The sequence below is a fragment of the Theropithecus gelada genome, chromosome 8 (genome assembly GCF_003255815.1).
Source record: "Theropithecus gelada isolate Dixy chromosome 8, Tgel_1.0, whole genome shotgun sequence".
Taxonomy (NCBI): domain Eukaryota; kingdom Metazoa; phylum Chordata; class Mammalia; order Primates; family Cercopithecidae; genus Theropithecus; species Theropithecus gelada.
In genome coordinates, this window is record NC_037676.1 from 87,157,269 (window position 1) to 87,170,502 (window position 13,234).

The following is a 13,234-nucleotide window of genomic DNA, read 5'->3' on the forward strand; positions in this document are numbered from 1 at the left end:
ATAATTTTAATAATTTCAATGCTCCCTTTTACTCTAAAGTGACCACATAGATACTAAATTGCAAGATCATCCTAACTATAACCTTGTTCATGAGTCCACTTTTTACTTTCCACAGCTATGTTGAGTCATAGAAGCTCAGATAATATACTCATTAATTCATTGATTAACTCATTCCCATATTTAACAAACACTAAGCTCCATCTCTGAGTCAAGTATTGTTCTAGGTTCATTGAATATATTTTTGAGAAAAACAGGCAAACACGGGAGGGGGTCCAGTAGAATACAACTTACTAATAAATTTTAAAATAGCATCATGTATTAGGAGTTATAAATCCTTTGGAAAACAAACATCAAGAAGGGTAATGGGGCTTATGAGTGTAAAGAGTGGTAGGGAGATGACAATTTGCAATATTAAATAGGTGGGAAGGTGACACGAGCAAAGATTTGGAGGAATTTAGGGAGTTAGCCATGCATTATCTATGGGGAGAGCAGGCCAGGGGAGAAGAAGCTGCTACAGGGAAGGGCAATGACACACCAGGCATGTGTGAGATGCAGCAAATAGACCAGAATAGTTAGGAATAAAGGGGCAGTAGCAGGATATGAGACATGAAGGGCAAGAGAGGGAATGCAGTGGGATAGAAAGAGGAAAGATACAGATGGCGCACTTCCAAAATCCTCCAAACACTGTTGCTTACACAGCAGCTGGAAGAATTTTTATTTCACTCGATGTTTTGTGTTCTTATTTTTGTATTAGCTTGGCTTTGTTATTAAATATCAGATATCCCATTTCTCTCCTGTCTTTGGTGAAGGATCTTAGATCTTTTGTAATTCCTTGATTCCTTGCTCTTTCAGGTATGCATTCTCAGTCAAAAGAGCTCTTTGAAGTTTTGCTTCCTTAAGAATTCTTAAGAATCACATTTAATTCAATGGCTTTTTACTTTATATATGCTCATAGAGACTTTATGAAAATAATCTTTTTGAAAATAAAATTACTAAATATTTGGTAATTTCTGAACAAATTATATAGGCCTTGCCATAAGCAATGGATTTTTTAAATAAAAAAAGTCAGCTTTATCTACAGAATATGATATTTGGAGTGAGAGCTGAACTCAGGGTCCTGGCATCACTAATTATTTGCTGTATTACCTTATGTGAATAAGACTTTCTGACCTTCAATATCTATAAATGGGAATCAATAATGAGACCCACACCACAAGTTCATTGTCAGATTTTTCTAAATGTGTGTGAAAATTTGCTCAACTATGAAATGATGTACAAATGTTACCAATCATTATTATCATCAATGCATTAATATAGCATTATTCCATTCTAAAGCTTAGAGAAGCATTTTTCAAATGTCTTTCCTGAAAGCTTTATTCTTCTGCTCAGAATTCCTAGTATTCTCTTTTCAAAACATCTTAAAACAATAAAGTATCTAAGATATAATTGAAGGAAAGAATTTAAGTTAAATGTGTTATATTCTAGGGTTGTATACTTCTCTCCACATGAAACACATTTAGCTTCCTAACATGAGCTCTGCCTTTCATTATATTTATGAATTATAAAATACCTCACACAGTAGCCTTGGTTTTTTAAATGTGGAATACAAAGTCGTCACAAAAAGGACCTAAGAAATTTAAGTCCATATATACGTGTATGAAGAGAGAGAAGTGAGAAAAGTGAGGGAACAAAGAAAAGAAATACCAAAATCTTGGGGTCTCCTTTGCTTCAACTGAGGTAAAACCTCAGAGTTCTCAAGGAAACTGATGATCCCAACTTTCTGTTGGTTGAATTTTACCAACAGAATATTATTTAAGGAATGTTTTGTCCTCAGGTATGAAACTAAATAAACTCTTGGGATGCAATGAAATTAATAGTGCTAAGTCTGTTCACTAATCATGAATATATAGCTGAGATTTTTTCACCATGTGATTTTTAGTCTTGATTATCATAACACTTGTATTCACTGTTGATGTCAGTTATCACTGAGTATATGTCAAACTGTTAAGCAAAGTTCTAAACATATTCAGGAGGCTACTGGTGAACACTTGTCTGGATTTTGTTCTATTCATTGGATTTCTATAGGCTTTATCTCTTAATGAAATATGCCTCCTTCATTTTTAGCTTTTGTAGGAGAAAGATGTTCATGGAATATAGAAAATACTTTTTCAGAAAACTTATTCAAGATAACAGAAGACACAAAATAATTTTTTTTAATCCAAATTATAAGCTTTAGGAATTAAGAAAATACAAACTTGTTAATTAACTGCATTATCATTTGGTGTTTGCTTTGTATCCTGTATGAAATGTGCTTGTGTGCTCAGCTAAAATGTTTAGACTAGACATAGATGAAGCATGCACCAAAGCCACAAGGATTCATGAAGTTTCATGGCCACTTATGTGTTAAGGTAAATCAAAGGTGTTTTGACAATTAGCTAATAGAACAAACAAACAAAAGAACAGGGACAGATCTCTATGACTCAACTGATAGAGCGGAGGCATTTGCCGAGTTTCCTGGTAGATGTGGTTCCATAAAGCGTCCAACATTAGAATCTGTGTCTCGGGAAGAAACCACCTCATATACCAAGAACGAACCCTGATGATGTTCTCACTGATAGTTCTCAGTGTGCTGCCATGTTCCCAAAGTGTGAAGGCTACATCTTTATTATGATGCTTATTACATTTTCTATAGTTAGTGGTAGGTTTGCCTTTCTCTGTGATATCCTTGAGCGCACAAAAACGTTCATGTTTGTTTACCCCATCTTTAGCCTGGTACCGGGCATGTGTTGTACATTCAAATAATTATTTGATCAATGAAAATGAATACTCCCTGACATTTTAATTTTCTTCGTAATATAACGTTTGAATGATATACAATAAATATAGAAGGGCATTCAATATATTTGTACTTTTTTTTTCACTTCAGTTTCTGTTAGGGAGAAAAAAGTCTGAATCTAAATAAGTCACATACAATGATCAAGCTTACCAAATAACTAGTAAGAAGTTCAAGTTTCCACTTTGATTTGCCCTTGCAGACACAGCCTGGGAGCATGGAGAATTTTCTGGTAACAAATGGGAATCTGGCCAACCAGTGATCTCTACATTAGCATTCTAATAACCAGAGGCCAACGTGCCATAGTGCTGTGTCAGAACTAATTTATGAAACTAGGTCCAAAGGCTCATTAAAGTGGTCACAATTCAGTGACTGCCCAGTAAAATTAGACTACAGTTTCATTCTTATAACACTGAATATTTTAACATACTATTAAGGACATACTTCAAGTGTTAAAACTAGCTTTGATTCTGTGAAGGGAAAAACAACATTAGAAAGCTATTTACTTTTGTAGAAAATTGGCTCCAATCTCAGATTTTTTGGCTCCAAATGCTTCAAATATTCATAGTTTAGAGCCCAGGGTGGGCTGTACTTGCATTTGCAAGTCTGGTACATTTGTGGGGGTTTTTTTGTTTTGTTTTGTTTCCTCAGAGTAAAAGCACTGCTGTGTAGCTCTTGTAAACCACAGGGCTGTGAACCCACCTGGCCAGGAAATTGCAGGCAGCACAGTTGGGAGTTGAATTTTCTTCTCCTCTGCTGCCAGACAGATCTCCCTACAGCACTCTTTAATCATTCATCCTCCCCCGTGATGCCAGAGCTCCTGGGACGCAGAGTGCATTGCTTTACAGGCTGCTTTCCACAGCCAAACTGGGTTTGAGTGGCATAGAAAGTGCGACATTCAAAATCTTGTGAAGAACAAGGAGAGGTAGTGGGGAAAGTTCTAGATTGGGAGTCTGGTGCAGCTGCAGTTCAATCTACTGTTAACGCTCAGACAGTCCTGTCTGCTGCTAGGGCAGGGTATCAACTCTTTTGCCAGTACAATGCTTGGCGCATGGGTTTTGCTCAATAGGAAAGGTGGTTATAGTGAACTGAACTAACAGTACAGATAGGAAAGCCATTTAATTTCTCAGTATCTCAAACACCTATATATATGAAGTGGGAAGAATGGCTCTTGCTGTGCTTATTTCACAGAGTTGTTCTGAGGATCTCAAGTAATAATAAGTACCAGAACACTTTTCGGTGGTACGGTGCTTATACTTGGGTAATGTATGGTTATGTCCATTCACTTGTCAAACATAACAGACTGTTTTCTTTGTCTCCTGAATTTTTATTCAATGGAACAGCGGTGTATCCCTAAATCTTCTAAATGTGAACAATAAAAGATGCGGAATGACTTTTCCTGGCAGTCTGCATGCCATGACTGAATTATTTAGACTTCTATTTAAACCTGGGTGAGGAAGAGGAAAAAAAAAAAAAAAAAAAAAAAAAACCTCAAAGAATAAAGATTTGTCTTTTAACTAAATATTTCAGAAAAATGTTTCTTTTAGACTTTTCCACATTTAGAAGATACTATTGATAGTTTGGATGTCCTATCATATTATAAATTAGATATCATTTCCATATCAAAGTTAAATATCTCTGAAAAGTGACAGAGCCAGCAGGGACTGCTAGTGGTAGCGTAAGTTCCAAGTATCAGTTTATTGTAGCAGTGTAAATTATACTTAATTTAAAAGACTACATTAACTTTTAAAATGAGGGTACTCCAACTTGAATCCATGGCAAATAAATAAATATACAACATTTTCCTAAATATGTCAGGGTATCTCATAAAGCAGTGTCCTGGAGGAGCTCTGATTTGATGGATGCTAATAGATTTATTATCCAAAATATCCTAAATTCATGTATGTGTAAGAACATTTGAGTTAAATACAAGTGAATCATTTTTTGCAGTTTTATTTGTTAAGTGTAAATAGCCAAGAAAAGGATATAATGTAACATTTTTTACTAACAGTTTTACTGTGATACATTTGTTTCACAATACCTAATAACATCTCCCAGCCGGCACGGTGGCTCACGCCTGTAATCCCACCACTTTGGAAGGCCGAGGTGGGTGGATCACGAGGTCAGGAGATCAAGACCATCCTGGCTAACACGGTGAAACCCCATCTCTACTGAAAAAAAAAAAATACAAAAAATTAGCCAGGTGTGGTGGCACATGTCTGTAGTCCCAGCTACTCGGGAGGCAGTGGCAGAAGAATCGCTTGAACCCAGGAGGCAGAGGTTGCAGTGACCTGAGATTGCACCACTGCACTCCAGCCTGGGTGACAGAGCGAGACTGTCTCAAAAAAAAAAAAAAAAGAAAGAAAAAGAAAAACTCCCAAAACATTGTTCTGATAAACAACACTTTAGAAAATGTGTTGGCAAAATATGTTTGGTTAGACTCACTGGAGCCCAAACAAAGCTTTCCCTTTTGGTCTGTATAAATTTAATTAACAATAGACTTACTGAGTATCTATTGCCTAAACAACAATGTGCGGGGTGCTGAAGGTCATAAGAAGTTGAATGAAATTATGACTGCCCTTTAGAAGTCCAAAGTCAAAGGGCACCCATACTCGGTGTCATGGAGATGGTGTAATAAAGTAGGTGCAAGGAGGGAGAGTCACATCTATGTGGGTGCAGAATTGAAAGTATCTTCCCAAGATTCAAAAACATGAAATATTAGAAAGCCATTGTGATCATCTGTAATAGTATGCTTACAAAGATTGGTCAAATAAACATATTTACGTGGCTGGTTAGTATTTTGGTGGATGACACTACGGAATAGCACCTGTCTCCATTTGCTTCATCTCATTTGCCTCAAGTTAGAATGGTTTCAGCTCGTTGATTTTTTTCAGTTCCATAACTTTATAGTTATTTCTGTCATGGTATCATGGTATTGCTTATTCAGTTTTAAAATAAAGAAGAAACGAAAATTGGCTAAACTTTTGAGAGCAGTTAATACATTTTTAATTCACTTACTGTGAAAAAGATAGAGTTAGTAGTCCAACAGGATATTTTTCAGTTGTTTGAACCTGAGGTTTAATATCAGAAGGATAATTTTGGAGCAAATTTTACTTTTTTTATACATTTTTCATGCTAACTTGAAATACTGAAACTTCAGAATAGAGATGGGTCTATTCTCTGTTTACAGAGAATCATGGAAAAATGCAAATGGCCCTTCTCCCTTCAAGTGGGGGCGTGCCAGGCATCAACTAGCTACAGGTAGAGTTCTCTTAACCTGCGGCTAGTTCTCTTCTGCTTTATCCCTGTGGCTGGAATGGAGTGAGGGTAGCTAGGTCCTCCACACAGATGTGGTGTGTAGTGCACCCAAACATAAATAAGCCTTATCAAAATAATTCATTTAAATGGTGCCTGTTTGGTTTTATCAGTCCTCACTCAGAAGAATATAATTCTAATAGCCAGATAACAAGGTGGACCAGCCTACTATATAGGCATCTGTAAAGGTACTTCTGCACAATGACTACAAATTTAACTAGGCTTTTTGAAATATGCCAAAAGCATTTATTGGGAGTGGTTAAACCCACATCATTTCTTGAAAACAATTTAAGAGCTCTGAACATTGATATTTTGTATAAATCTGTTTGTAAATCCAGAAAACAAATAAATAACATCTTACTTTTTGTATCTCAATGTTTTACTACAAAGCCCCTAGCTTACGAGAGTGTAGAAAATTGAACCTTGGTCATTCTTCCATTTACTCTACTTTATGAGTAACTTACACAGTGCCAGGATAATCAGGGAACGAAAGCTCAGGAGGCCTCTCTGTGTTTGGTGACCACAGAGTTACTGCTAGGATGCCATACTGTGTGTCTGGTCCCTTCAAGGCCAACAGCTCTTGAGGCCTGAGAACCTAAACCTTGGCTTCCAACGAAGCTGGATTGTCCTGAATACCCAATTAGATCTTGTATTTATAAAAGTTCAATACAAAGGGACTGCTCATTCATTTGAATCTTGGCAAAGCTTATGTTCAGTATGATTACCTGAGTTCTTTGCCCACTGTACCCTCCTCCATGGAATACTTTCTGCCCCTTTCACCCTTCTGTCTACTAAAACCAGGTTTTAGATGATAAACAATATAGCACTGCAAAATATGTAAATATGCATACAGATATCCTTCACTTAGGACGGGGCTACATCCCAATAAACCCTTGGCAAGTTCAAAACACTATAAATTGAAAATGCATGGCCGACTAGGTGCTGTGGCTCACTTCCACTGCCCAGTAAAGCGAGAGAAGTATAGTTTCTGCAGAATACAAATTGCTTTCCCACCTTTTAAAAACTCAAAAATCGTTAAGTCAAACTGTTGTAACTCAGTGACCATCTGTATTTAAACATAAATTTCCATACATCCAAAAGAAAATTCTGCATTTGAACATGCTTCATTGTATACAAGTGACAAAGTATTTTCTTCAGCATTTTTAATACCTTTGAAAGGAGGTTAATGTGTGGAAATACTGAGGTTAACAACATTTCATGAAAGGTTTTTCATCATATGAATATGCTGTCAAGCTCCTAAGTGTGTTTTCAGAATCACTGACAGTGTATTATTTAAAAAAACAAGATAATGCTACAATATTTTGTCAATAGACTTAAGTCTCAAGCGTTTCATTGATGAGAATAATTTTACATGTCAATTTTATGTCATTAAGTCTAAGCTAGAAATATATAAAAGATGTCTGATAATATTTTCATGGGCATGTGCCCGCTACCATCATTATAGAGCTTAAAAACCTTGTAGAAATCTCTTTTTATTTTACATGCTTTTTTTGTTACAACTGTGTCACATCTAAAAGATTCAGACAGTCTTAATCTTGGCTGTGTCTTATTCCAAGTCATACAAGAGTCACTGTCTTCATGATTGATTCTTGGGTCTTTCGTCTACTCAGTATCCTAAATTATATCCCACTCAAATCAGGTTTGAAGCTCTAATTGGGGTTTCTAATGATCTTCTCACACCCAATAATCCACCCACAACATGTTCTCTTTTCTTAAATATACCAGCTCACAATCTGCTAAAACCACTTTTTCACTAAAACCTAATGTCTCTAGCCCAGCACAGTGGCTCATGCCTCTGTAATCCCAGCACTTTGGGAGGCCGAGGCGGGTGGATCACTTGAGGTCAGGAGTTGGAGAGCAGCCTGGCCAACATGGTGAAACCCCATCTCTGCTAAAAATGCAAAAATTAGTCGAGCAGGGTGACAGGTGCCTGCAATTCCAGCTACTTGGGAGGCTGAGGCAGGAGAATCACTTGAACCCAGGAGGCGGAAGTTGCAGTGAACCATGGGCAACAGAGTGAGACTCCGTCTCAGAGGGAAAAAAAAAAAAACAAAACCTATTTTCTCTGATGTGAATACTTATCAACACATAATTTACAATTTTCATTCTTATTAAATTCTTTATTAGTTATAAATTACATACAGAATAAAATAAGTTATGAGAAATAGTGCTATAATTTAAAGCCATGCTCTTACCACCCAATTTAGAAATAGAAATAGTACCTTGCTATTAACTTGAATGTCTTCTGAGTGTCATTTCCAAGTCCCACACTTTTTCTACCCCTTTAGAGGTAACCTTCATCCTGAATTCCTTGTTTATCTCTGCCTCTTTTTTTTAGAAAATTTTTTATTTCCATAGGTTTTGGGGAACTGGTGGTATCTGGTTATGTAAGTTCTTTAGTGGTAATTTGTGAGAATTTGATGCACCCATGACCCGAGCAGTATACACTAAACCCAGTTTGTAATCTTGTACCCTTCACCCCCTCCCACCTTTTCCTCCAAGTTCCCAAAGTCCATTGTATCATTCTTATGCCTTCGCATCCCCGTAGCTTAGCTCCCACTTGTGAGTGAGAGCATACGATGTTTGGTTTTCTATTCCTGAGTTGCTTTACTTAGAATTACAGCCTCCAGTTCCATCCAGATTGCTGCAAATGGCAGTAATTTGTCCCTTTTTATGCCTGAGTAGTATTCCATATATATACTATATTCTGAGTATATAGTGTATATATGTGTGTGTGTATACACACACACATCACAATTTCTTTATCCACTTGTTGACTGATGGGCCTTTGGGCTCGTTCCATATTTTTGCAATTGTGAATCATGCTGCTATAAATATGCATGTGCTGTTATAAATATGCATCTTTTTCAAATAATGACTGCAATTGTGAATCGTGCTGCTATAAATATTAATCATGCTGCTATAAATATGCATCTTTTTCAAATAATGACTTCTTTTCCTCTGGGTAGATACCCAGTAGTGGGGTTGCTGGATCAAATGGTAGTTCAATTTTTAGTTCCTTAAGGAATCTTCTGTAGTAGTTATACTAGTTTACATTCCCCCAGCAGTGTAGAAGTGTTCCCTTTTTACCACAGTCATGCTAACATCTATTATTTTTTAATTTTTTTATTATGGCCATTCTTGTGGGGGTAAGGTAGTATCGCACCGTGGTTTTGATTTGCATTTCTCTGATTATTAGTGATGTTGAGCATTTTTTCAAATGTTTGTTGGCCATTTGTATATCTTCTTTTGAGAATTGTTTATTCATATGCTTAGCCCACTTTTTTATGTGATTATTTGGTTTTTTCTTGCTAATTTATTTGAGTCCTTTGTAGATTCTGGATTTTAGTCCTTTGTCAGATGTCTAAATTGTGAAGATTTTCTCCCACTCTGTGGGTTGTCTGTTCACTCTTCGGGCTGTTTTGTTTGCTGTGTAGAAGCTCTTCTTTTCTAGTTTTATCCCATGTATTTTTATTTTTATACAATATATCATTCAATTTTGCAATTTAATTTACATGAAAGAATTCATACTGTATTTTTCCAGGGCATTATTTTTGTTCAGTGTTAGGTTTCTGAGGTTATCAATGTATCAATATTCCAATGGCTCTAATTCATTTTTTCTCTCTCTCTCTGTCATTTCTCTACTGTTGTATAGTATTCCTTTTGGTAAATATGCTGCCATTTGTTTATCCTATTAAAAATACAATGGATATTTGTGTTTTTTTCCAGGAATCTTTTCAATTCCAATGTACTACAATGAACACACTTGTGTATATCATATGGTACACATGTGTAAAAGATTTTTTAAGTGTGTACTTCCTGGATCACAGAGTTTGAACATTTTAAGTTTATTAGAAACTGCTGAATTATTTTTCAAAATAGTTTTTACCAATATACATTTATATTTGCATTCTACACACATTCTAGTTGCTCAGAAATGCCAACATTTGATATTACCAGGCTTTGTAAACTGTAAATTCAATGGGTTTTATTTGTATCTCATGGTGTTTTAATTTGCATTTCCCACAACTATGAGGTTAAGCATTTTTTCATGTGTTTATTCACCATTTATGTTTTCTCTTGTGTAAAGTACCTTTACTAGGTTTTTGATTAATTTTCTATTTGGTATTTTGACTCTCTTTCCTATGATATGCATGAGTTTCTTACATATTCTAGAAACAAATCCTTTGTCAAGTTTATGGTCCTTTTCACTATCTTTATGTGGCTTTTGATGACCAAAAATTCTTAATTTTAATGAAGCAGAATTTATCAATTTTATATATTAAGGTTAGTGATTTTTTATGTCTGGTTTAAGATTATCCTCCCATACTCTTAGCTCAAAAATATATTCTATTTTATTGCTTCCTAAACATTTTATATTTTTTCCTTTCATATTTAGGCAACAGTAATTGATTTTTTTTGGTATGGTGTAAGTAGATATTCAATTTCATATTTGTTCATGTGGATCATTCCAGCATTATTGATTTAAGAATCAGTTTTTCCCTCACTGATCTGCTGTGTCGGCTCCATGTGTTTATATATGTCAAATGTATGCATGTACAGTTTTGTCATATATACGTGTGTGTATTTCATGTTCATTGGCGCCTTTCCTATCTTTGTACCAATGCTACAGCCTTAAGTACCACAGATTTAACAATAAATATTGATAGGGCAACTTTATCAACTTCATACCTTTTTTCTAAGTGTATCATGGCTATGTTTGGCCTTTGTTCTATTCTATAAATTCAGAATCAGCTTCTCAAGCTTCAGGCATATACATAAAAAATACTGGGGATTTTATTGGAATTACACGGAATCCATAATTATCTTGAAGAGAACTGACATATTTATTGTATTGAGTCTACTAATTTTTCTGTTTATGTAAGGTTACTGTAAAATTTTTCAAAACAGTTTTATATTTCCATTAAGGTCTTTCAAGTGTTGTGATAGATTTACCCCTTAGTACTTTGTCTTTTATAGTATATAAATAATACACTTTAGACTATATTTTAAACATATGATTGTTGTATAGAGATATACAATTGAATTTTGTATACTGGCTTTGCATTCAATAAACTTATTAAACTCTCTTATTAATTGTAATAATCTGTGGACACCTTACAATTTTTTTATATGAACCCACGTATCATCAGCAATTAGTGACAGTTTTATTTCTTCTCTCTCGTTTCTAAAATTGCTTTCCTGTCTTACTGCACTGACTAGGACATCTAGTATAATATTATATACAGTTTAATATACCGGGTGTCCTTTTAAATTATCTGATCTTAAAGCAAATGTGCCCAATGTCTCACTATTAGGTATAATGTTTAATATAGATTTTTGTAGATCTTCTTTGTTAAGAAAGGAAATATTCTTCTCTTCCTAGTTGCTAAGGATTTTGTCACATATGTGTCACTTATGTTGAATCAGATGATTATATTTCTCATATTCTTTAACCTGGGCATAGTGACCTGTCCCTGCTGAACCACAAGGAGGTGAAAACTAAAACTTGCATTCTGGCTGCAGCAAATATCTTTAAGGAACAAGCCAGGTGCAGTGTTCTTTTTCCATTTGATTTCCTGTTTCCACTCAGGTGTGAGATGTTCTTCAAATCCCTTACTTTCTTGCTAGTTTTATGTTGCATTCTTTAAAAGGATACATTTACATTTTATCCAGAATTTTTGGTTGTTTTCAGTGGTGGATAGCTCATTGCATTTAGTCCACTGTGCAAGAAATAGAAGTTTTCCCTTTCTTTTTTGTCAAAATAATATCCCTCATTTCTTGAAGCACATCTCCTTTAGATTTCCCTTTCTATCATCATTTGGAAATTTTAACTTTATCCAATCTAGTTATTTACATTACTTTCCAAACCTTCTCCTCCCAACTTTCCAATTTCTTAATAGTTTTACATATTTCCTTAAGATTGAGGTTGGTCAATTGTATGCATAGACTGTTTTGTCACATACTTAAACCTCTTTTTGTCTATCTCAGAGACAATAATATTTTCAGTTTATGAAGGCAAAGTATGTGCTCTCTTCTCCTTTTGACCACCTTGGAATTCAATAACTACATATTCCAGTTGCTGAGTGCATTTTGTTGTTCCTTTAGTAAACCTGGTATGATTGATGATCAAATCCTTCTAGCTTCCTTTTCTATATAAATGGAAAATATATCATGGGAAATTTAATAAGCCCTCCTATGGACAGAACTCTATTTCATACAAATGTTTATGCATACTGAAAAATTCTTAGCGAAAAATGAAAATCAGAAGAATATTTCATTCTCTTTTTGTTTCATGAAGCATTTCTGGCCAATCACACTGGCTCACGCCTGTAATCCCAACTCTTTGGGAGACTAAGGCAGGAGAATTGCCTGAGGCCAGAAGTTTGAGACAGCCTGGGGTTCCTAGCCAGACCTCATCTCTACAGAATATTTTAAAAATTAGCCAGGCATAGTGGCACATGCCTGTAGTCCTAGCTATTTCAGAGGCAGAGAAAGGAGGATTGTTTGAGACCAGGAGTTCAAGGTTACAGTGGGCAATGATTGCACCGCTGCACTCCAGGCTGGGTGACAGAGCAAGACCCTGTCTTTTAGGGAAAAAAGAAAAGCATTATTGCTTCTCCTCGCTTTGCTCAACATTTTGATTGTTTATAGTATTCATTGTTTTCTAATATGGTATATAGTTTTTATTTATTATGTTTGTTTCTATCTTCCCCCAGTAAAATGTAAGTTCCACAAGGGCAGAGGTATAATCTGTTTTGTGCATGACATATCCCAAACAGTACCTGACACAGAGGAAATGCTCAATAAATATATGTTGAATTAATCAATGGTGTACAATATTTGCATAAACAAATAGTAAAAAGAAAAATAAAAATTCATGATTTACTTTTCTCAAATGGTTTCATATTTTCTTAATCAGTGCTGTTTTATTTTATGCTTTCAGATATCAACATGGCAGGAGAGCCCAAACCATACAGACCAAAACCTGGAAACAAGAGGCCCCTTTCTGCACTTTACAGGTAAGTAGATAAGCACTGTTTTACTCTATGTATTCGTGAAATT

The 13,234-nt window shown here is 35.3% G+C and overlaps 1 protein-coding gene across 22 annotated transcripts in view; it reads left to right on the forward strand.

The window, feature by feature from the left end:
• RALYL (RALY RNA binding protein like) overlaps window positions 1–13,234 on the forward strand; it is a 757,987-nt gene that overhangs the window by 570,523 nt on the left and 174,230 nt on the right. For all 22 annotated transcript variants that reach the window (XM_025395091.1, XM_025395093.1, XM_025395085.1 and 19 more), the window contains one exon: window positions 13,116–13,191. In XM_025395091.1, coding sequence (XP_025250876.1) covers window positions 13,116–13,191 — 76 coding nt within the window. The remainder of the gene's footprint in view (window positions 1–13,115; window positions 13,192–13,234) is intronic.